Source organism: Arvicanthis niloticus, chromosome 4 (assembly GCF_011762505.2).
Source record: "Arvicanthis niloticus isolate mArvNil1 chromosome 4, mArvNil1.pat.X, whole genome shotgun sequence".
Lineage (NCBI taxonomy): Eukaryota > Metazoa > Chordata > Mammalia > Rodentia > Muridae > Arvicanthis > Arvicanthis niloticus.
Window position 1 is genome coordinate 47,231,681 of NC_047661.1, and position 23,215 is coordinate 47,254,895.

The following is a 23,215-nucleotide window of genomic DNA, read 5'->3' on the forward strand; positions in this document are numbered from 1 at the left end:
GTGGTAGGCATGAAACATTGCAGCGGGGTCTGAGGTAGGCATTGTTCTGTTAAATCTTGATGGCAGGAAGCCTGGCAGAGTAAGATGGCCTCTTGGCTGACTGCAGGAACTCTCTGTCTGAACATCGCCACATGAGTTCATAATCTATAGCTGAATGTTTACCTTAGAGTTCGTCAAGTGATAATTTGAACTTTGAATAAATATTTTCTCTTCCTTATTTTTCCATATTTTTGAAGGTGAAGTGAAAAACATGTAAATATTTTGTTGAATTATTCTTTGGGTATTGTTGGGTGGCATTTTAAAATGTCATTACGGTACTACTCCAACCCTGAATCATCTTCGATTTAGAAGTAAATATACTAACTCAGATTTTTCCTTTCTTATATAGTAAGAAGAAAATAAAAGTATTTCTAGCAACTTTTCTTTTCCTCTGCTATGCCTAAATAATGCCATTTCTCCCTTTCTCTCCTTGGTCGTCCTTGGCTGCTTGAACAGACCATATGTCACAAGCAGAGCCTTGTAACCAGGAAGGGGTTTAGATCTTCCCAGCAGCGCAGAGGCTCACACACACAGGCTCTTCCTGCCGTCTTTACCAGTGGCATCACACTGTCAGGCACTTGTCTTTCTCTTCATTCTCTCTTCTACCTAACCATAACCTGCTTGTTTTTGCAGCCATAATTTATTGGTGTGACATTGTATTCATAATGGCATGTTATACATACTTTTTGTTTAAAACTTTTACATTTTTCTACCTACCACATTATAATTTTATCAGAAGGTAAAGATACAGACTAGAAGCTGCCACATAGTCTCTTTTCCATTTATTGGACCAGTTATTACTGCTTCAAATAAAAAGGCAAGGAAAGGAAATCACACATTTTAGCAGTTATTTGAATAGTGTATAGTTAGTTACCTACTGTAGCCGCCTGCAGCCACAAGTCAACTGGATACACCTGAAAGGGGGGCTGGGAATTGAAGGGGGAAGGAGGTCGAGAAGAGATGAGGCCAAAACAAAGTTCTCTGATCAAGGCCCCAAGCTTTAATGTTCAGCTCTCAATTTAAAGGGGAAGACCCAACCCACAACCCCTCCTGGTTTCAGATGGGTGGGATAATCCATAGTCCGTTCCAGGTGGCCGGAGATGTCTCAAGGCAAGCCCAGGGGCAGTTCTGCTTCTGTGTTCTGGGCAGCCAAGGTGGGTAACTCCACCTAGATCCTGTCACTTGACCTTGTTGTGGTAAACAAGGTCTCTTCAGGCTTGCTCATGGTGGGGGGGAAGGGTACAACCTACATGTTTCTAGCAACTCATGCATCCTTATCTTGAGATCATTCTAGAAAAAGCATATATGTAGACCAGTGCTTGAAAGTGTTATTTGGGTTCTTTAGCAAATGGCTTATCATATTGTATATTCACACATTCATTGGTTTTCCATAATTTGTTCTATAGTTTGAATAATTTATAATTACTAACATAATCACGGAAACTAAATTCTCTTCCAAGGCATTAGCAGGTAAGACCTTTTAGAAAGTAGCCCTGAGAACTTTGCCCTTATAAAGAAATGAGCCAGCCCACTGGAGGGTATTTGGAGAGTGTAATTGTTACAATCACCAGGTGTAACCTCACTTTTCAGGTGATGTCCTGTGCCACCTCAGGGACTTTGTAGTGTTCCCATCAGCAGGAAGGCCCTCACCAGATCTGATTTCTTTACCTTGGAACTCTCAGCTCATCAGAACCATGAGCTGAGTAAACCTTTATTTTTTTATAAAGCACACAGTGGAATTCTCAGAAAATGGGCTAAGATATGAAATAGTTCTGAAGAGCAAATGAGTAGAGGCTAGGAGAATTTAGAAGAGCACAGAACTGAATGACCTGAATGCCATGAACAGACAGAGCATTTAGGTCGACAGACAACTAGGGAAGATTTGTAAACTTGTAGATGTTCTTGGTTGTGATCATCAGAATGCTGATAAATGTGGAAGTGAGGATATCCCTAGTTGGAAAATAGAGAAAAAGCTATCCTGAACAATAGTAATTGTAGATATCCTAGGATAGTGTAGAGGGTCGAATTTGAGAGTAATAAGAGCTGCTGAGAGAAATGTCTAAACCCCAAGCCTTTGAGCTGCTATGATTACTTCAACCATGCAGTCTGTTCACAGGAAAAGAATCATGTAAAATCATTTAAAGACAACTTTTAATTTATACGTTAAGAAGGAAATGGGTAAAAATTAGGAACCAAGGTCATGCCAAGGATGAAAGCACATTCAGCAGGGAACCTCAGTGTGGTCAAGGGACTGCCTAGTAAGTGAGAGGCACCTTCCACCTGCCAGGAAATTACTGTCATCACAATGGGATTGAGGTCTTAATGAGAATCCAAGGATTCTCTGCAACCCCTCTGTGCTCACTGGATCTGGGCCAAGGTGGAAAGACTGGTTTGAAGGTACAGGCCCTAAATGCTTTCCATACATCGGTTTGTCATTCAGAGCTGTTAGAACTCTGATCTTGTACCTCGGTACAGTGTTGGCCATCCTCTCTGAGGCTCTGACACACCAAAACATGCCTAGTACTGCCACTGCTCTCCAGGGAGCATGCTGTCGACCTTGATACCATGCTAGCTTCCCACTGTGGCAAATATTGAATACAACATATAAAAAGAAAAGAGTTGCTTTGACTTGGTTTTGGTTGGCCCCTCTGCTTTGGATCTTTAGTAAAGCAGCTCACTATGTGAAAGAGGGTAGGAGAGCAAGGCTGAGTATCTCATGGCCAGAAAGTGGAAAAGAGAACCAGGAAGTGACTAGGGTCTTACATTATTAAGCATATACCCTTGGTGATCTAAGGCTGCCTATAAGGCCTCATCTATTAAAGTGTTCCAATAGTTCCACACCCTGTCTTTTAACACATGGGCCAGGTTCAAACTATAGCAGCAGTATTTACTTCCATATGATACTAATTCCATAGGGAAACAGACTATAGGCTATTGTCCATCAGCATTTTAAAATGTTTGCCAACGGCCGGGGAGGCCAGGCCAATACTGAGTAAGAATGTTTGTAAAGATTCACGACTACATTGTCACAGTTTGACCATAAAGTGTCCTCCTTTAGAACACTGGGTGCCTAGCCGATGGTATTGTTTGGGGGAGGTTCTGGTTCCTTTTGGACTATGGCCCACGTGGTTTAAGTAGGTTGCTAGAAGGTGATGGATGCCTGCTCTGGCCCAAATCTGTGCTTCCTGATCTGCCTAGATGTGAGAGCCTCTTCCACATGCTTCTGCTGTCTCAAACCCCAGCATGCTTTGCTTACCTTCAGTTGTCTCTGTTGGGGATTTGGTCATACCAGTGGGAAAAGTGACCAACACTGAGGGCAGAGCTGTGCAGTGGGATCCCAGAGCCATAGCCCTGGGCACTATGTGGCAGCAGCCTAGAGAAGACAGTCAGACATAGACAGCCTGTGTTACACAGCCTAGGAGTCTGATCCCAGAAACACCACAAGGGCAGGGTGCCCAAGACCTTGAGGTTCTATCTAGGGTGTCATGAGATGAGATATGGAGTGAAAGATTATTCTGGAATTCTCTGATTCATGGTCTACCCTGCTGAGATTCAGACTTGCTTTGAGCCAGTTATTCCTTTGCTTTCCATTCTTTCAACCTTTGGAATGGGATGTTTATCCCGTTCCTGCTCCACTGTTACACATAGATGCTGCCATTGACTTCACAGGTTCAGAGCTGGAATGAGCCTATCTTGAACCACTGAATGGACAGTTAATGTTTGAGTTCATGTTGAAACGAGTTAAGACTGATGCTTGAGATGGAAATAGGTGTCATATACTTAGGAGGCCCTAAGTGTTGATGACATGGGTAGAATGCTGTGATTTGGATATGGGTTGCCTGTGCCAAAACTCAGTTGACTTTCTTTATTGAGAGGTGGTTGGATGGTTTTGAAGGTGAGTCTTTGGGATGTAATTCATACTGAACTGGTCCCTAAGGTTGGGTTCCTACTTCAGTGAGACTTGGATTTTATCAGAAGCAGAGAAGAGTCCTGAGCAAGGACATTCTGCCTTACTATGCCATTCCTTCTAGCACCATGAGACCAGAAGAGTCTCCATAAACAAGACCTTACCAGATTCAATAGTATTTTGCCTTGAACTTCTCAGTCTTCAGAAACCTTTGTTTGTGTGTACACATATATGTAGTGCATATGTGTGCTCAAAGTGTATGCTCATATGTATGCACATGGCTGTGCATAATGTGTATGCATGCCTATGGAGGCTATAGATGGATATTGGGTGTTTTTGTCTTTCTTCACCTACTTTTCTCTCTATAAACCTGGAGCTCACCAACTGAGGTGGGCTGGCTGGCCACTGAGCTCCTCTGTCTGCCCCTCCCTCCCAACTTCCCAGCACTGTGTTACAGACATGCCATGTTCAGCCATTATGTGGATACTGAGTATCCACACTCAGGTCCTCTTGCTTGTTCAGCAGATACTTTACTAACTCCTCTCCCCAGCCCCAGAAATGGTTATTCTTTATAAATTACTCAGACTTGATACTCAGTTACAACAGCAACAGCACCAGCAACAACAACCAAATGGAACCAAGTTTCAAACATGATCTTATCAATATTTTTCTAATCAGTATCTATCCTTTAATAAAAATCAACTTTTTTATTTTTACTTGTGAATATTATAGGATGTTTTGAAATAGATGAAAGATTGTCCTTCATATTATTTTCTAAGTGGATTGTTAGTTTTCTAGAATCAGTCTTTTTTTTTTATTGGATATTTTATTTGTTTATATTTCAGATGTTATCTCCTTTCCCCATTTACTCTTCCATAAACCCCCTATCCCATCCCCTTCCTCCCTTTTGCTTCTATACCATTTTAATTACATGTAAGTATTAAGGTTAGTTCTAGGTTGAGGAACTAGCAATACAATAGATGCAAATAGTCAAGGAACAAGCAAGATAAGAAACACAAATAGTCAAAGAGCAAGCAAGGCAATAAACAAAGTCCTGTGATCACTGTTTCTAAGGGCTTGTCAAGATGACCAAAATATCTGAGCCTACTTCCCTGTCCTAGCCCAAAGTCATTTTTATGTCTGAAGCCTACTTCTTTGTTCTAGCCTTATTTATATTCCTGCCTGAAATTATTTTTGTTCTAGCCTAAAATTTAGATTCCTGCCTGAAATTACTTCTTTGTTCTAGCCTAATGTCAGATTCTTGCCAAGAAGCCCATTTCCTTGTCCTTGGCCAATGTCAGATTCCTGCCAAGCAGCCCCCAAAGCTCTCCACATCTCCCCCTTTTTATTTTATAAACAAGACTGAGCCTGTCTTAGGTCGTTCTGACAAGAATGCCTTCCTTACCTGTTGTGGAATATGCACTGTCAAAGGCAATGCACTTCTGTCTTAGGTTGGTAAGGCTCTGTGTAGAATCTTACCTGTCCTTGGCTTGCCAGCCTGTTAAATTAATAACTCTGTCTGGGGGTCCATTTTTAGTTTCAAGTCATGTACTTTGGCTGCCAACATGTTGATGTTGTTAAAGAGAAGCTTTCACGAGACGGGCAGTAATAAAAGTATTCCCAGGATAAAAAGGGCTAACATGATCAAGCTATATAAGCCATTCTTGACACTTGACCAAAATGGAAATACTGACCTCAGGCCATGGATAATTTTATCAGCATTATCAGCAGCATCAGAGCTCAACAGAACAGCATTCTTTAAATTCATAAGCTCACTATGCAAAGTTAAAACATCCAGAGAGGTGTTAGAATTATGCCAAATACCCTGCAAGTGTCTTTAAACTTTTTCCTAATTATAATGACTATCATTGTAAATTTTAGAAGTAACATAACTCCATTGGTATTTGGCATGACACTCAAGATAGCTCTTTACTCTGCAAGTGTCTTTAAACTTTTTCCTAATTATAATGACTATCATTGTAAATTTTAGAAGTAACATAACTCCATTGGTATTTGGCATGACACTCAAGATAGCTCTTTACTCTTAAACTCTGAACCTCCTTCCAATAATTTGAATAGGATAAAGAGCATCAATCCAATGTTCCAAATGCCTATCTAAATCCTCTTGTATACTCAACACATTAGTAACATTTTTTTGCTAAATGATTAACAAAAGTAGCTGTCTTAACTTCTTGTGTCAAAGCAATTGCAGAAGCAGTGGTACTAGCAATTAATGTAATTAAAGCTGTTATACCAGCAATAATCAAGCCCACTACCCTCTTGCTTCTGTTTAAACCTTAACTCACTTCTTCCAGTACTTGCAAGCTTTTTTCAGAAAACCAAGGTTCTGTAATACTCAGGGCAATAAGACAAAAGCTGGTTGATAGAACCCCTGTTACAGACATGTCAGGTTTCAACACACTAACACAATTAGAAAATGTATAATCAGTGCAACTTACAATAAATACTGTAGAAGAAACACAAGTAATTTTAACTTGACAATTAAAAGAGCCTTAACATATGCACTAACACTTGTTTGAAATCTAGATCTGGTCTTAACTTTATCTTTTGCTATTATAACAGAGAGAACTGCAGCTAACTTCCAAATATGTCTCTGAAAATGTCCAGATCCAGCCTTCCAAATGAAGACTGTTATTTTTAATATTGGATTGATTTCTAGACCAGTACATGATTGAGTCTGAATAACTGGTCAGATTTAAGAAAAATACAAGAGTCATTATAACGTCTCTTTTTGAGTCTTTGTCCCACAAGGTCTAAAAACTTGAGGGTAAGACACCTTATCCCATCTGGGATATAGGAAAGCAAAGGTGGGTCAGGAACATATGTCCAATACAGCTTCCCAGTCACCATTGTCAGGGCACTCAGCAAGCTCACAGGTCAGCATTATTCTTTTTTTCATCATCAGCATGTCTCACCCATCACTCTGGCAGCTACCATGCTCCTTTAGCATCCTACAATCTTGGACATGTTAGAGCTCCTGGGAGTCCAGCCTCCTCTGGGTTTTGGGGGATTGGGTGCAGAGCTTATGCTCAAAGTTTGCTCAGGGTATCAGTGCAGACAGGAAGTAACCTGTGCCACTGGCCCAGAGTCTAGAATCAGTCTTTTTAAAGGGCCTCATGAGTGAATCTCAAAAGATACACACACACACACACACACACACACACACACACACACACACACACACACACACACACACAGAGTTTGGTTTTCTTTTGAGATGGTCTTGGTTTGTAGCTGTGCTGCCCTGAACTAACTGGGTAGTGCAGACTGGCCTCCAGCTTGCTGTGGTCCTACTGCATCAGCCTCCAGAGTACTGAGATTACAGGTGTGCATTACTAATTCATTTTAAACATCTATTTCAATAAGAAAGGGATTTTCAGGCAGAAGGTTTGGCAGCTAAAATAAGTGATTTTTCTGTAATAATTTTTGTGTTTTTTAATATTATAAGCATAGTAAGCATGTTTAGTTAAGGGTCATATATGTGTGTATGTGAGTGTATATATGCTGAGCAGGATTATAAACTTATATGAAAATTGGTTTTCTAGAAACTGTTATATATTTCATAGTCATCTACAAGGAAGGAAGGACATGGCAGCTGAGCAAGACTCTCACACAGAGCAGCTGTGCTCATGTGGAGTCTAGTAGCCGCTGATTTCCCTTTAGGGTTCCTGGTAGTGATCACCTCCTTACTAGGAGAAGCCTTCAGTTACAACCCATTCCTGTGAATTACTAGGTGAAAAATAACTTATGAACATTTCTGTAGAGAAAGGCCTGAATTATTTTTGTATGTATGTACAATCTAAAGACATGTATGCAATTTATTTTAATTTAAAACGCCTTATACCATAATATAAACATCTTCTGTGTTATTATAGAACCATTATAAATACTATTTTTAATGATAAATGCTACAATGAATAAACCAGTCATTTTCCTTTCTCAGAAGTTTATTATTCCCAGATTTTTGCTACTGTGAATTACTGTGATGATTGTCTTTCTTCAAAACCAGCCAGGCACAAGGCTTCCTATATTTAAATCTATTTCTGTAGGCTAGAATTATAGGAGTAGAATTACCAAGTCAGAGAATTTGAGCAAATATTTTAGGTTTCTTGATGATAATCTCAGAATGTGCTATAGAAGTCTGTATAAAAAGCTCTGCTTCCACGGGGAGGTGAGAAAGCACTGCTCTGTTTTATTTTGCCACTATTAGCCATGCTCACTGTTAAAAAATGGTCATATTAAGTTACTATGTCAGTTTCCCTTTCTCTGCCATTTAGTGATTACCCTTCCCCAATTTTTTACTTAGAATATTTCTTCTCTTAATTACCTACTTGTAATTTGCTTATTTAACTATGTGGTTTCCATTCTTTTCAAAGTTAAATTTACTTTTTAATTTATTTCTATGTATATGAGAATTTTGTCTGCATGTATGTATATGTACTATGTGTCCTCAGAGGTCAGAAGAAGGAGTTGGAGTACCTGAAACTGAAGTTACAGATGGCTATGAGCCACCATGTGCACCTGGGAACCTAACCCAGGTCTTCTGCAAGAGCAACAAGTGTTCCTTGCTAGCCCCTGCTTTTCATTCTTAAGGACTAAGAGAAACATCTAGTTTTCATACTTATAGCAGAACTTTCTCTGACCCACAAGCAGTAATGTCACAGAGTCTTCTATATAGTTTAAAAATTAGGCCTTTTGCTAGGTCAGTCTCCAGCTACTCTAAACTTAACCTGACCATTCCAGCCTACAACTCACCATGTGGCTAGTTCTTTGTCTTTCTGCTCCCCCAGGATCCCTCCAGTTCCCTCCCTGTCTGCTCTCTAATCTCCCCTCATCTCTTTTTCCTCCCAGCATCACTCTCTATTGGAAGTTCTGCCTCCCTTGCTTACGGTCTAGCTACTGGTTGTCAGCTCTTCATTACAACTAATCAGTAGCTTGACATATTTTTTTTAAGTTTTATTTATTTTATGTATCTGAGTACACTGTCATTGTTCTCAGACACACCAGAAGAGGGGATCAGATTGAATGGCTGTGGTTGTGATCTATCATGTGGTTGCTGGGAATTGAACTCAGGACCTCTGGAAGAGCAGTCGGTGCTTTGCTTTTTTTTTTTTTTTTTTTTTTTTTTTTTGAGACAGGGTTTCTCTGTGTAGTCCTGGCTGTCCTGGAATTCACTTTGTAGACCAGGCTGGCCTCGAACTCAGAAATTCGCCTGCCTCTGCCTCCCAGATTAAAGGCGTGCACCACCACCGCCTTGCAGCAGTCGGTGCTCTTAACAACTGAGCCATCTCTCCAGCCCCTAGCTTAAATTTTTTAGATTGCCTCTAGACACAGAGGGCTGTGTGACCTTCAAGTGTCTGTGGAGGGGTGGAAGGACAAGTATTTACAAATATAAGGCTGGTCATAAAAATGACAATAGCAACCTAGCATTTAGCTCTCTGCTGGCACAGCAACCAACAATTGAAAATACAGAGACATACCTTCATAAAAAGTAAAAAAGGTTTACCCCAACACATTCCACCTTTTATAGGTTAATTGTAAAGATTTATATGTGATAGATCATCAACTATGCAGTTATTTAGGATCCTTGCTTTTATGTAAGTAAATACTTAGCTTGAACTAGTGTAGACAAGTATGTAAAGGGATCACAGATTTCAAGGAAAAGTTGATTTTTGGGCCAGGTCTGTGAAGCTGGCCTCAGAATAATCTAAAGGATGCAACTATCTTAGGATATTCACACTGTCCATCTCTGCTTCTCCTGGCATCCTGACTTTCTTTTGTCAAACTGAGAATCTCCTTTCTCACAGTTTCTAATATTACTTTTAATGTCTCTACTGCTACTTGAGAAGGACTGTCTGCTCTTTTCTCTAGTCTCACAGAAAAATCCCTGCCTCTCCAAAACAAAACAAACAAACAAACAAACAAGCCCTAAAGCTCTGATTGCCCTAGTTTGGGGTGAGTTATCTGTTTAACCTGCCCTATTGAGTAGGAGATGATGTTATCTCATATGATTGTTTGGAGCTGGAAGTGTGAAAGGAAATCTCTTGACTGTAGGATTCGTTCTTTTCCGAAGGGCAGTAATTATAGTTGGTAGATAAAACACTAGGTACTAGCCAGGCACTGGTGGCATACACCTTTAAATCCTAGTACTTGGGAAGCAGAGGTAGGTAGATTTTTGAATTCTAGGTCAGCCTGGTCTACAGAGCTAGTTCCAGGACAGCCAGGGCTGCACAGAGAAACCCTGTTTTGAAAACAAGAAACAAAAACCACTAGGTATCTAGTGCATGAAAAAGAATGTCTATCTAGCCATGGTTGTTTTATGTCTATAATCCTGACACCTGGGAGGCTAAAGCAAGGAGGATCTCTATAGGTTCAGGACCAGGCTTGGCTGTGTAGTAATTTCCAGGCTAGCATGAGCTTCAAAGTATCACTGTCTCAAAATATTTTCAAACCCCAGGGATTCCCAAAGACTGTATGGACATGCTTTTCCACCCTTTAGAATTAGTAGAACACTGCTTTATCAGAAATGTGAGAGAACAAATAGAGATGTAACAAACATCCTGCTAACAAAAAACAAATTATATGATATTGGATATGGCTATTCCTTGATATCTTGGAGAACTGGTTTCAGGGCTATACTTTGAGATAATGCTCAAGTTTCTTATGAAAAAGCACATCTTACTGACAATGTTACTCAAGTATCTTTCTCTAAGCTTTAAACTATATTATATAACTAATATAATGTAAATTTCATTATAAGTTGTATTTTTAGGGACTAATAATAAGGAAATATGTATAAATTTAATATATATGCAATCTGGCAAATATACATACATACATACATAAGTACATACATTCAGACAGAAAGACATTATGTGCTGGGAATCTAACCCATGACCTGAGCATGCCAGGAACGAACTCCATTATTCAGATATATCTACAGTCTACCAAAATACAGTGTGGTATGAGATTGGCTGAATCTACAGAATAGAGTGAAGAAAAAGAGGCCTGAATATTCCCTGAAATAATGGGAATAGTTGAAGAATTGTTTTATATGGACAATGTGATTTTTTTAAGACCACTTTAATGTAATGGGGATTTCACTCCCCCCTCAAATTGTCTTATATTAACAGTAAACTATTTTGCCTTCAATTTTTTTTGTGTGTGAAATTATCACTCAGTCTCATAATACCAAAATGTTTATTTTTAAATTACAGTTAATATTCCAAAACTTGTTTCTACATTGATAAGCCTAAAGAAAATTATATTTAATTAAAGAAAAATCAGTTATTTTGATAGCCTAAGCACTTATTAAAGAGATGATGGAAAATGAGTAAATAATTAAAAACAAAATACTGCCCAGAGAGTTTATGTAAATGAAGTATACTTAAAAAGCAGTTTGGATTCAATCCATGCCAGATGCCGTCTTCCAACCTTGTCTGGTCTTTTAGTTATGTTATTAACATGTGGGATAATGATTGTGCTTAAACATTTAAGTAACTTTAACAAAAGATATGTCTTGGTAAGTAAGAATTCTGAAGGATGACATAAGCAAGTTCTACATTAATTTTTTAAATGAAAGCAGGTAACATTCAAAAGGGACTAAATGCTTTCATTAATCATTTTGTTTAAAATGTTGCTTTTGTTCTCGGCACTCTTGTGCTAGAGACATGTCTGGCCCCGTGCATTCATCCTGTTTTTGAAGGTGCAGTAGCTCCTGCTAATATGTAAAGCGGTTTGCTTTCTACCCCTAGAGTTTCTCAGAGTGCACCTTAAGACTTCTCTCTGGTTCTGTTGATTGCCTGGTGACGTGTCTGTCTGTACTATCTGTACTCCCCTCTCTCTCTAGGCCTGCTTTCTTGAAAGGTCATTTAATGCCCTGGATGGACTCAGGTGGGAGGAGTTAATTCCAGAACAGTTCAGGGGCTGCTTTTCATAATTGGCAGCTTACGTTCCCTTCAGAAACATGTTTCCCAGGAGCTGAAGATTTGCTTGCTTTGGTGGACTTCTCTGTTGCTGTCCTAGTTGTCCCCTTGATATTCAGAAACTTGAGGCCCTGATAGCAGATGATCCTTAAAACTGCCTACTTGTTCAGGCTCCAAGCTCCCATCTGTCATCTCTGATTTCTGGAGAATCAGTTGGAGGGGAAGACTTTAAAATAAATTAATCTTTAGACCTAAAAGCTTGACAGAAATAGAGTGTGGATTACAGGTGGCAAAACCCCTACAGTTTCCTTATGTTTCTTGCATGTTTTATTACAGAGTAGAGAAAAGTTAAGGGGAATTTAAAAGTACTTTCCTTGGGATTGTTTTCATTATGGGTGACATTAATAGGTAATCCTCCCCCAAAAATAATTGGCGGGCTAATCCCATTCCCTTATTTGTTTTCATAACTCTGTGATTCTCATACAATTTAGTTTAATCACAGTGACAATGGGAAAACTTGGATGTAGACAGTGGTAATAAATGTGCCTGCTCTTGTGGTTGCATAGGCAAGAGACTTATAGCATAAGTCACCTGTCTCCCAGTACAAGGTTCTCTCTGTTAGAACACCCTGTTAGTCTCCATCAGAGGAACACACTCAGGCTAGACAGCACCATGTCCTCACAGCCCCATAGTGTTCAAATTCTGTGCAGAATTATGACTGCTGGAGAAAAGTGTGTGCTTACACAGTACATCCTGTACTATATCCTGTGACTTATTTTTACAAAATGATGTATACAGTAAAAGTGACCACCCATGCTGTTCTAGGCATGTCACGTTTAAGCATATTTTAGTCGAAGTGAATGAGTATCAAGTATAGCCAAAACACCAATCTTCTCAGGGAGTACAGCCAGAGGGCTCCACATATTTACATATACCATTCATTCAGGAAATATCCTGAAAGATAGGGCTTTACAAAGTATTTTATCATTTATATTTTTAATTAAACAATAAAATATTTTATAAAAACAATCTGAAAATTTTTTTCCAATTGAGTTTTGTTAGTTGAAGTAGTCTATAAATCAAGGCATGTTTAAAGCACATTTAAAAAAATTATAGCATTGTCTTAAGTAAACTTAAATTATTTTCTCATGTTTCTAGGCATTTTCCTGTTTATAAATCCAAGCTTTGCTTATATAATCTGTATAATCTACTGTGTATGTTGTCAAACTGTCTAGTATTTTATTTTTGAGCAATGCATAATTATATCTTTATTGTAAACAAAATATTGTAAAAAATATCCCTAAAGCTTTCTTGTCCATTTGTCTCAGTTCTGGTTCTGTGCCTCATATAACCCTGTTTTAACATTGGCAAATGTTGTTTCCATTTTTTTTTTCTAAAGTTTTAATTAGTATACTGTTCTGTAGTTGTGTTAAAATACTATGGCCAAAAGCAACTTAACAGAAGAGTTTATTTTGCCTTACAATTCCACAAGGACAGAGTCCATACTGGAGGAAAGATATCCAACAGGCAGGAGCAGACAGCTAAGAGAGCATGTCTCAGCTATACACAGGAAACGGAGCAAGAACGATAGCAAGGCTATGGACTCCCAAAGCCTTTGCCCAGTGACATACTTCCTTTAGCAAGTGTTAAAGGTCCTATAACCTCCCCAAACAGTCCCACCATTTGGGGACCAAGTGAGCCTATAGGGGAACGTTTCTTATTTAAACCACAACAAATACATAAGTATGTATATTAGATGATATACAAACACATGGTTTCATGTCATACTTGCTGATGTATAAGCTACATCTTGCCTTTTCTTCTCCTTGATAAGCCTTAACATTCTTTTCATGCCATGACATAGAAATCTGTTTTATCTACAACATTAGGATTGACTTCATCCATCATTACATTAATAAAGTAAATTCTTGCTTTGTTTGGTTTTGTGATACATTCCATAGGACCCCATTTTATTTTATTATTTTTCTAATAGTACATATGTATAATAATATATTGGTAATGAAGGCTATCTTTTTCTAAATAAAATACTATATTACTTAAAATATTTAAAAAGACACCTTTTATACTAATGTTTATATTAAATATATATTTGACATATAAAAATTACTTATTGCATGTGCACAAGTCATATACTTGTAACATTTACATTTGAAATATTTGTAAACTACACAAAGTCTCAAAAATAGTTCATGAGTTCACAGATACCCTGATTCTCCCAATTTTGTGCTTTGCATAGCTATGGTACAATTATAAATTACAAATTAATATTGGTACAATACTATTGATTGACCTCCAGATTTTATTTGACTTCATCATATTTCTACTTGCCATTTTTCCTAGTTCAAAGTTGAGTCTAGAATGTCTGCTGTTCTTAGATTTGACAGTTTCTTCAGCCTCTGACAATTTCTCAGTCTTTGCCTTCATGACTTCTAGACTTGTGAAGAATTCTGCTGGTTTCAAAGACTGTCTTGCAGTCTGAGTTTGTCTGACATTATTTGTATTGAGATAATCTTTGTGGGAGGAGGGGACGCCACATAAGTGATGGTTCTTGTCAAGGTGTCTTGAGGTGTACGTGATGACATCTGCATGTACTAGTGAGGGTATTCTTGTTTTCCCCGTATTTTTCCTCTAAACTCATTGTCTTTTATAAATAATATTTTGAGCAGATAACTTGAAACTGTACATGTTTTATTTTTCTTGAAACCTTCACTTATCTTTAACACAACTGTCAATAGACTTAGTCTGAAATAGTTTTTTATTGTGATTTTATTGTATATATTTCTCTTTCCTTTATTCTTTCTGCATTTATTAATTAAAAATCCTCTGTGAGGAAGGGGCTTCTCTCTTTTATTTATCTATTCATAGGACATGCACAGTTTTGTTTTCTAGGTTATAATCTCAGACATTCAACCTCTCATATTTGTCTCTTAATGTACAGAAAACTAGAGAGTGTATTACAGCAGAAGTAGTAAACTGGAAGAAAGGAGGAGACTTGAGGAGAAGTGGATACATATATGCACTGTATGAGAATGACATGAAGGCACTTTCTACAAGAGGGAACTCCCAGATGAGGGCCATGTGGTCACAGAAGAAGCCTGCCTCTTGGCAAAAGTCAGAAAAATTCATGCAAGGAACATAGAACACAGAGAAAAAAAAAAGGAGACCATTATAATTCCATCAGCAAATATTAAATACAACCTGACATAATGTGGGTTCAGCAGTGAAGATGACAGAAATACTGAGTGTAACTTAATAACAAGTGCTATTTTAACAGTATTGGAAAGATGAGGAAAAGGGTTGGGGGCGGGGCAGCTGTGGGTTTCTCTAAGTGTCTAGGAAGATGTTTTATTTGCTGCTCCACCACAGTGTCTGTTTTCCTTTTTACTTTTGTAGCAGAACTTTTTTTTTCTTTTTTTTAAAATTTTTTATTAGATATTTTATTTACACTTCAGATGCCATCCCCTTTCCCCATTTCCCCCCCCCCCCTTAGAAAACTCCTATCCCAGGTCCCCTTTTCCTTTTTGCATTTATACATTTTTTTAAAAATAATGTTAATCATAAGCGTTATAAGTTTGAAATTGTTCAATCAGAGGTGTAACCCACTGACCAACCTAGATATAACAACTATCTTTGACTGGTGGAGATACATGAATATCTGCCTCCCTGTCTCCCCCCTCTTTCTCTCTTTCATCACCTAGCTTCTCCTCTCCTTCTTCTTCTCCTCTTCTTACTCCTTTTCTTCCTCTCAGTACTCCTCCTACCTTAGCTCCTCCTATACATCACCCTTCCTGTTAAAATGAAACTTTTCTCTCAAAATACAATTAGAGCATAATTATGCCAATTTGTACCAGTGAGGTACAAGATAGTCCTAATACCCAGTCCATCCTTTTCCTCTGTCATCTATCCTAACTAAAACATTTAGTTCTGAACCTGGCTTTAGGATGAATGTCAGCTGACGACCATCTACTCAAATCTTTTCTCTTACGGTAAATAGCTATAAGTTTTCAACCCCGTCAGAAATCCAGAATGACTGAGTTAACTATAATTGTGGGAAGCACAAAGCATAGCTTCTAAAACTTAGCCAATTTATAGAGACCTCTGAACACCTGAAAAGCCCCTATACTACCGAATGTTGGAGCATCAAATCTTCAGCCTTCTGGCCCAGAATCATCTGACAGACCTTGGTGATGCAGGATTATTAAGGGCTGATTACTCTGTCTAGGTAGATATAATCAGTCGACTATTCTGCATGTGTGTCCTTTTCTGGACAGTAATTTGTCTGTAGATGGAGAGAGGCAATTCTTGCCTAGTGGCTGTTACCACACAACTGGAGTAACTCCAAGGATGCTCAATTTTTTCTTAGAATCCACGACAGGAAGCTGTCAGGAGCAGACAGGTCTCTAATCAATATGAACATTAATATATAAATATTTGTAGCATCAGTTCTATGGACTTCTGATGTTTTGAAAACCAACTATCCATGTAAGGTAACCTGGACTGTTGTCTGTTCACTCCTCTCAGCTATTTCTAAATAAAATATGGAAAACACCCTAACAATAAACTCAAAAATATGAATTTGCTATAGTCCCTTAACTCATAGGTTAACCGTCCCAAATCAGTTAAAAAAGTTAAAAAAGGGCTGGGTCTAGGCATTGTATTCCTAAATGTGTTATACAGGCACAGTCCCCATGAGCGTATCAATATTCATCTCATTTTTATATTAATAAGATGCTCGTACCAATAAAAACCTTAAATTTGAGATCAAAGTAAATTTTGTACCATTTAAGAAATTATAACTTCATCTTGATAATAATTATACAGATTTCTACCAATAGGTTATGGCTATGCAATAAGTCTTAGCTAATCCCCCCTGTTCCAACAAAACCACTACTTGTCCCTAGAAAGACAGACCATTATTAACCACATTAGTCCCCAAGTAGCAGAACTGTTAATAAACTTGGAGGCCAGTCTTCCCAGTTCAAGCACTTACATCATCCAGCTTTGTTTGAATCTAAGTGTAACCATGTGCTTTAAATTCATGAGAAGTATTCAGGGGTCCTTTGTGAAGACTGATTTAAAAGCCTCATTCTCTTGTTGCTGCTGTCCTGAAATGGGGATAAAGTTAACTTTACTTGTGCATGGTAGACCAGAGAGTAGGAAGGGCCATGGGTCCTGAAAACATTGCATACTGTTATACCAGCACATTTTGTTTGTTTCATAAAATGTCTTCTTCTGTACACATGACAGGCCTAAAACTCACTGTTTGAGCAACTCTGTCTTAAACTTGATGTGATCCCAGCTTCCTGAGCCTTGGGAGTATAGGTGTGGGCCACCATTCCATGCATGTTTCATGAGAAACTCTGTGTATGTGTGATGATCTTCAAGTCTTAGTTATATATAGCAGAACCATTTCTTAACTGATTTGTATCTAAATTAAAATATTAAGAAATAATATAAACATAAAAATAAATAACAATTTAGTAGCATAGAAATAAATACTAGTGGGAACAGGAAAAAAATGAAAGCAATTGCCTTTGGTAGTGGGAGTTGGGATAAAAGTAAATGTTACTATTGTTTCTTATACTCATTTCTGTAATATTTAACATTTTAAATTATATACATCATTAATAAAATTAAATGAACATTAAAAATTTTTAATTAATATTTATATATTTACTTCCCACCTATAAATGCTTCTCTTTTCACCTAGAATAATAACTAATGTGGTTTTCTACATATTTTTATATACAGTAATTTTCTTAGTATAGTATATATAGTTTTCTTCATTTATTTTTATTAATTATATTCAATTTTAAATTTAAAATGATATTTATTAGGAAATATTGAAATGTACAGTGGTATTATTTGTTTATATTTTTAGAGTTCAAGATGCAAGCATGCAGTTAAAAAAGCAACAAAATCAACTTCAGAGAGTACAGAAAGAATTAAATCATCTACAACTTGAGTTAAAAATTAAACAAAAACAATCTCAAGTCTTCAGGTAAGATTGTCTTTAAGAACTGAAAATTATAAATATTAAAAACAAATAGTAAATGCTTACTTTGTGAATTCAAACATTTAGTAATATGGTTTCTCATCTTGAAAAAAATGGAGATAGCTTCACTTTTTTATTGTTATATCAACTGAATTGTTTTGCTAATAAAATGTAATTGAGTAACCAGCTAGTTTTGTTAACACCTTGTTTTTGTTCTTTCTCTGTAGTGACATTTAAAATGCAAGCATACTAGTAGTTGATGCATTTTGTGTGTGTGTGCAGTGTGGTGATTAGTGTGTCCGTGCATGTCCGTGTGCGTGTGCACATGTTTATGTCTTCCTCTACTATTGTCTACTGTGTTTCTGAGGCAGGTCTTCTTACTAACCCTGGGGCTTACATTTGGCTAGACTTGCTGACCCCAGCTCCATCCAGGAATCGTCAAGCCTCTGCCTCCCCTAAGCTGGGTTTCTGGCCACGTAGCATCAGGCTGTCCTTTTACATGAGTGCAGACGTGGATATGAGCTAAGGGCTTATGGTTGTGTGCGAGCTCGTTACCTGTTCAGCAGCCTCTCCACTTTCCTTTTGATTAATAATAGTTCTTGGTCATTTCATCTGATGGAACAGAAAATCTTTCTATGTGATAATACCCTTAAATTTGGAACTCTCCAGCACAAATATTGTTAATTTCCTCCCTAGAATCTCTGGAAGGTTTATAATGTATAAAGATACTGTGTCCAAAAACCAACCAAAAAACCCCAAAAACCTAGGAAATCAATGTCCTTCTATATACTGAAAACCTCATAAAAATGAGTCCTTATTTTGTGTCAGTTAACTTTTAGTACTTAGAAAAAGAAAAATACAGCACTTGGCAGGCAGAGGCAGGCGGATTTCTGAGTTCGAGGCCAGCCTGGTCTACAGAGTGAGTTCCAGGACAGCCAGGACTACACAGAGAAACCTTGTCTCGAAAAACCAAAAAGAAAAAAAGAAAAGAAAAGAAAAAAAAAAGAAAAAGAAAAAGAAAAATAGTTTAGATTAATATGATAAATGACACAGATTCAGGGTAACTAGAAAAGATGCTGGATATGTAATTGGATGTTGGGTTTTTGTTTTTAATTCACTCTAATCCCACAAACAGTTTTTAAAATCTTCTGATTCTTTAATGTATCTGTTGATAATCTGCTGGCCACTTATCTTCCTTTTATAAATTTCTTATGTATAACTCATAGTAAAGAATTGTTGAATGGATGCATGAAGAAAGTCTGCTCATAGCTTTGTGCACTTGTGTGCGTGCATGCGAGCGTGTGTGTGTGTGTGTACCACATGTATGTGGTTTCCCCAGAGGCATTATATTCTCCTGGGACTGGGATTGTAGATGGTAAGGAGCTAATGTGGATGCTGAGGTATAAGTCTGGGTCTTCTGAAGAGCAACCAGTCTCACTCACCACTTATTCATTGCTCCAGTTCCCTAGATGAACATTTTTACAATTAAAATTCTTCTTGGCCCATTTTAAGAAAGTCAGTAGTGAGCCAGCAGATTAATAGCACCAAGCAGCTCTGACTGCCAGTTGTTTGGTTCCTGAAGTAGCCTTGGCCTATGTCTGGAACCAAGCACATAAAGATGTCTGGCCTCTTTGTAGTTAAAATAATTAAATAGAAGACATTTGGCACTGCAGTATACTTAAGTGTACTCTCACTGTTTTCATTTATGAACAAATATGTTGAAGGCTTCCTTTCACTTGCAAAGTTACTTCCGTTAAGCAATGGATTATATGATCATGATAAACAACTTTTGAAGAAATATGTGTTGTTGTGCTTTTTGTGTTTAAAAATCCTAATTTTTTGTTTTACTAATTGCAGTCAAAGATTGTCAGAATACAAATACTTCTGGAATAAGACTCTTTTATTACTTACTTTTACTAAAAGGGAACTAACAAGTATTAAATATGAAATATATGATAATTTTCAAAACTGGACTTCACTGAAAGGAGAAATTTTTCTACAAATTAAATCTATAAGTGATACAGCTTTGGCAGGTTTGTTACATATATTTACAGCCTAATTGCTTTGTCTGTAACTGTACATCATAGCTTTGCAGTCATAGTAGTTCCTTGTCGTTTGGGACTTAGGTTTCACTTCTAAGCTGATTACTAGTTGGTAATGTAAATAAACATTAAGGTTCATCCCCTTTCTGGAATTCAGCAGTTATATAGTGTGCTACCATAAGCTACCATACATCTATTTTAAGCTATAGTCAGAAGTCTAATCACTCTTGTTAAGCATATGGATTTAAAACTTTTCTCTTCACCCCAGTGTCTGGGTAGTAATATTAGATCAGCCTCCCCTAAATAATAATTATAATAATAATTATAAATACTAAACAAAAATACATTGCTAGAGACTGGAACCAAGCACATATAGGTGGAATTGTCAAACATTAAAGAAGATATTTACCTGGTAAAAAAATGCCAATCTGAAAAAAAAAATGTGTATTACATCCATGTGACTGTTGTAAAGAGAGAACTAGAAAACAGTGAACTTGCGTGGCTGAAGGGTTAGGAGCAAGGATGAATAAACACATGATGCACAGAGGAATTTTAAGATGTGGACATTATTCTCTAAGATGTGTAGTGGCACATTCACATCATATGCATTTGCTAAAACTTACAGAATATACAACACTGTGACTTCTAGTATAAATGGTGAGCTCTGGCTAAAAATAAAATGTTGCAGTTGATTGTCTTGAACTGGATACACCACTGTGGTACAGGATGTAGGTGAGAGGAGGCTGGGGGCAGAGCAGGAGGTGTGTAAGAACTCTGCTGGATACACCACTGTGGTACAGGTGAGAGGAGGCGAATGTTAAGATTATTTTAAATATTGAAAAGAATATGGAACTTGATACATTCCTTTCCTTTTTTATTTTTTAAAGGCCAATAGACTGAGGTCAGAATACTGTTTATTCTGAATAAAAGCAAAAGGTATGAAAGAAAAATGTGTTCTTTTAAACCTGAGGATGAGAGAACAGAGATCAAGGCAGACCCAGCCTCTGGGACTAGCCAGGTGCAGAGACAGTGGGGAGAGCAGATTCTGCATGGAATGAATGCTTTCCAGATCTTGGGCTTCTCTCTGGAGAACATGTGTCCAAGGAAGACCCAGCAGCCCAAATAAGACAAAAATGACTGATACTTTAACAGACACCGTCCCTGGGAACAGCCTTTATAGTTTGAATGTAGCTAAATTGCCTGCTCATTAAACCAGAGTAGAATCAAAAACAAACAAATAAACAAAAACAAAACACATTTAAATAAATAAAAAATTATGTGCATGGGATATTTTACTCTGTGAATATCTGGCACCATTTGTGTGCCTGAGGCCCAAGAAATCTAGAGAGAGCTTTGCATGCCCTGAAACTAGTTATAGACAGTTGTGAGCCACCATGTGGGTGCTGGGAATCAAATCTGGGTGCTCTGAAAAAGTAATCAATGCTCCTAACCACGGAGCCTTTTCTCCAGCCCCCTTAATACTCTTCTGAGGAAGCAAAATAGAACCCAGTCTCCATAAGGAACCACCCACACTGTTCAGCACACAATTTCAATATCTTAATATTTCTGGAAAGAAATATTAAAAATATGGTCTACATTTTCCCAAATAGAGCAGTCGGTACAGAGCAAATCTGAATTGCATCGGATGATTTGTGGGAAGGAGTAACTCTTCCTCTCTCACTTACTGTGCTCTGCAGATGTTGCATCTTTTATAAATGGAAAGATTCTGGCCACCCTGGAAAGTCTCTCCGGGTCATGTTCCTAATGACATGTGCTCACTTTGGAAAGCACACATTCTGCCACATTTTGGTAATTCTTACAATACTTTTCATTATTTTATCTGTAAACAGTGTTACTATTATAACTGTTTTATGACACTATGAACTACACCCATATAAGAAGGTGTACTTAGCTTTAAATTTTTTTCTGTGTTCTGACTGCATCAAAAACAGCCATTCCCATGTGTCTCACTCACTTTTGGGCCTTCCTAAAGCAGATATTAAAATTAGACCAATTACTGACCCTACAGTGGATGCTAAGTGCTGGAGAAAATGTTAAGAGCAGTAAATCTCTTTGCTGTAGATCAAGAGCTGAGATGATTAGGCTTAGTGAGGAAGTCAAAAGCTAAGATGGGTCAAAAGTTAGGCCTCTAGAACTGATGGATTCCTCCATCTTGAGAAAGCAAAGGGAAGTTCTTGAGGGAATGAGGAGTGCTTCTTCAGTGAACATACAGAAGAGAGGAAAGACAACTTTGTTACTGGTTAAGCTTTCACCCTTAACATTCTCCTAAGTTAAAGGTAATTTGGAGAAAGTCCCTGACATAGATTCATGAAGGTTGAAAGAAGTGAGAAGCTACAGGAGAAAAAAATGTAAGCTCCCAGAAGTTAGTACAGGAGGCTTAAGGAAGAATGTCTTCGTAAGATACGTGTGCAAGACAAAGCCACAAATGCTGACTTAGAAGCTGCTTCAAATTATGTATACATAAAACATCTGCTTAAGATAATTGATGAATATAGCCTCTTTTGGGGAACAGAGTTTCTAGCTTGTGTCAGCCCTGGAACTCTCTATGTAGCTAAGAATGGGCTTGAACTTCTGGTCCTCCCTAGAGCATCATCACACTTGGTCTTTAATACCAGGCTTCTTATGAAACAGCTTTATGCTAGAAAAGGACTCCATTTAGGACTTGTCATAGCTAGAGAAGATGCCACTGGGCTTCAAAGATTCAAAGGACAGGCTGACTCTCTTGTTGGCGCCAATAAAAGCTGACTTGTTATAGAAGCCCCCTTTTCATCTGTCATCCTCAAATCCTGGGACTCTTGAGAATCATATGAAGTCTGTTGTGCCTGTTCAGTATAAATGGAACAGCCGAGCCAGGATGACAGCACATCTGTTTACAAAGTGGTTCACTGACTTTTTAAAGCCTACTTTTGATGACTGTTGCTCAGTAGAATGATCTCAGCCTGGTGGTGCATGCCTCCTGCTCCAGCTACAAGAAGGCCTGGGGGATGATAACTTTATTCAAGGAATTTAGGGCTATCTTGGGTAGCATGCTGAGATCCAGTCTTAAAGGAAAAACAAATTCCTTTCAAAATATAACTTCACTCAAGAACTGTGATGGAATTGAATGAGATTAGTAATGTTTTCATGCATGTTAACTGACACCAGCCCTTTTACAGCTTATGGTTTAGGGATTTTGACTTCAAGTCCCACTCTCTGTACACACTGTATAAGCTTACTATTAAGGATGGTGGTTTCTCTAGTTTAT

General features: G+C 37.8%; 1 protein-coding gene across 2 annotated transcripts in view; it reads left to right on the forward strand.

Moving 5' to 3' along the window:
• Positions 1-23,215, forward strand: part of Lekr1 (leucine, glutamate and lysine rich 1) — a 160,241-nt gene that overhangs the window by 47,212 nt on the left and 89,814 nt on the right. The window contains exons 4-5 of one of the 2 annotated variants that reach the window (XM_034499420.2): positions 17,795-17,914; positions 19,766-19,941. In XM_034499420.2, the coding sequence (XP_034355311.1) occupies positions 17,795-17,914; positions 19,766-19,941 (296 nt within the window). Of the gene's footprint in view, positions 1-17,794; positions 17,915-17,966; positions 19,942-23,215 lie in introns of those variants that run through there. The other variant, XR_013109852.1, reaches the window with a different exon arrangement.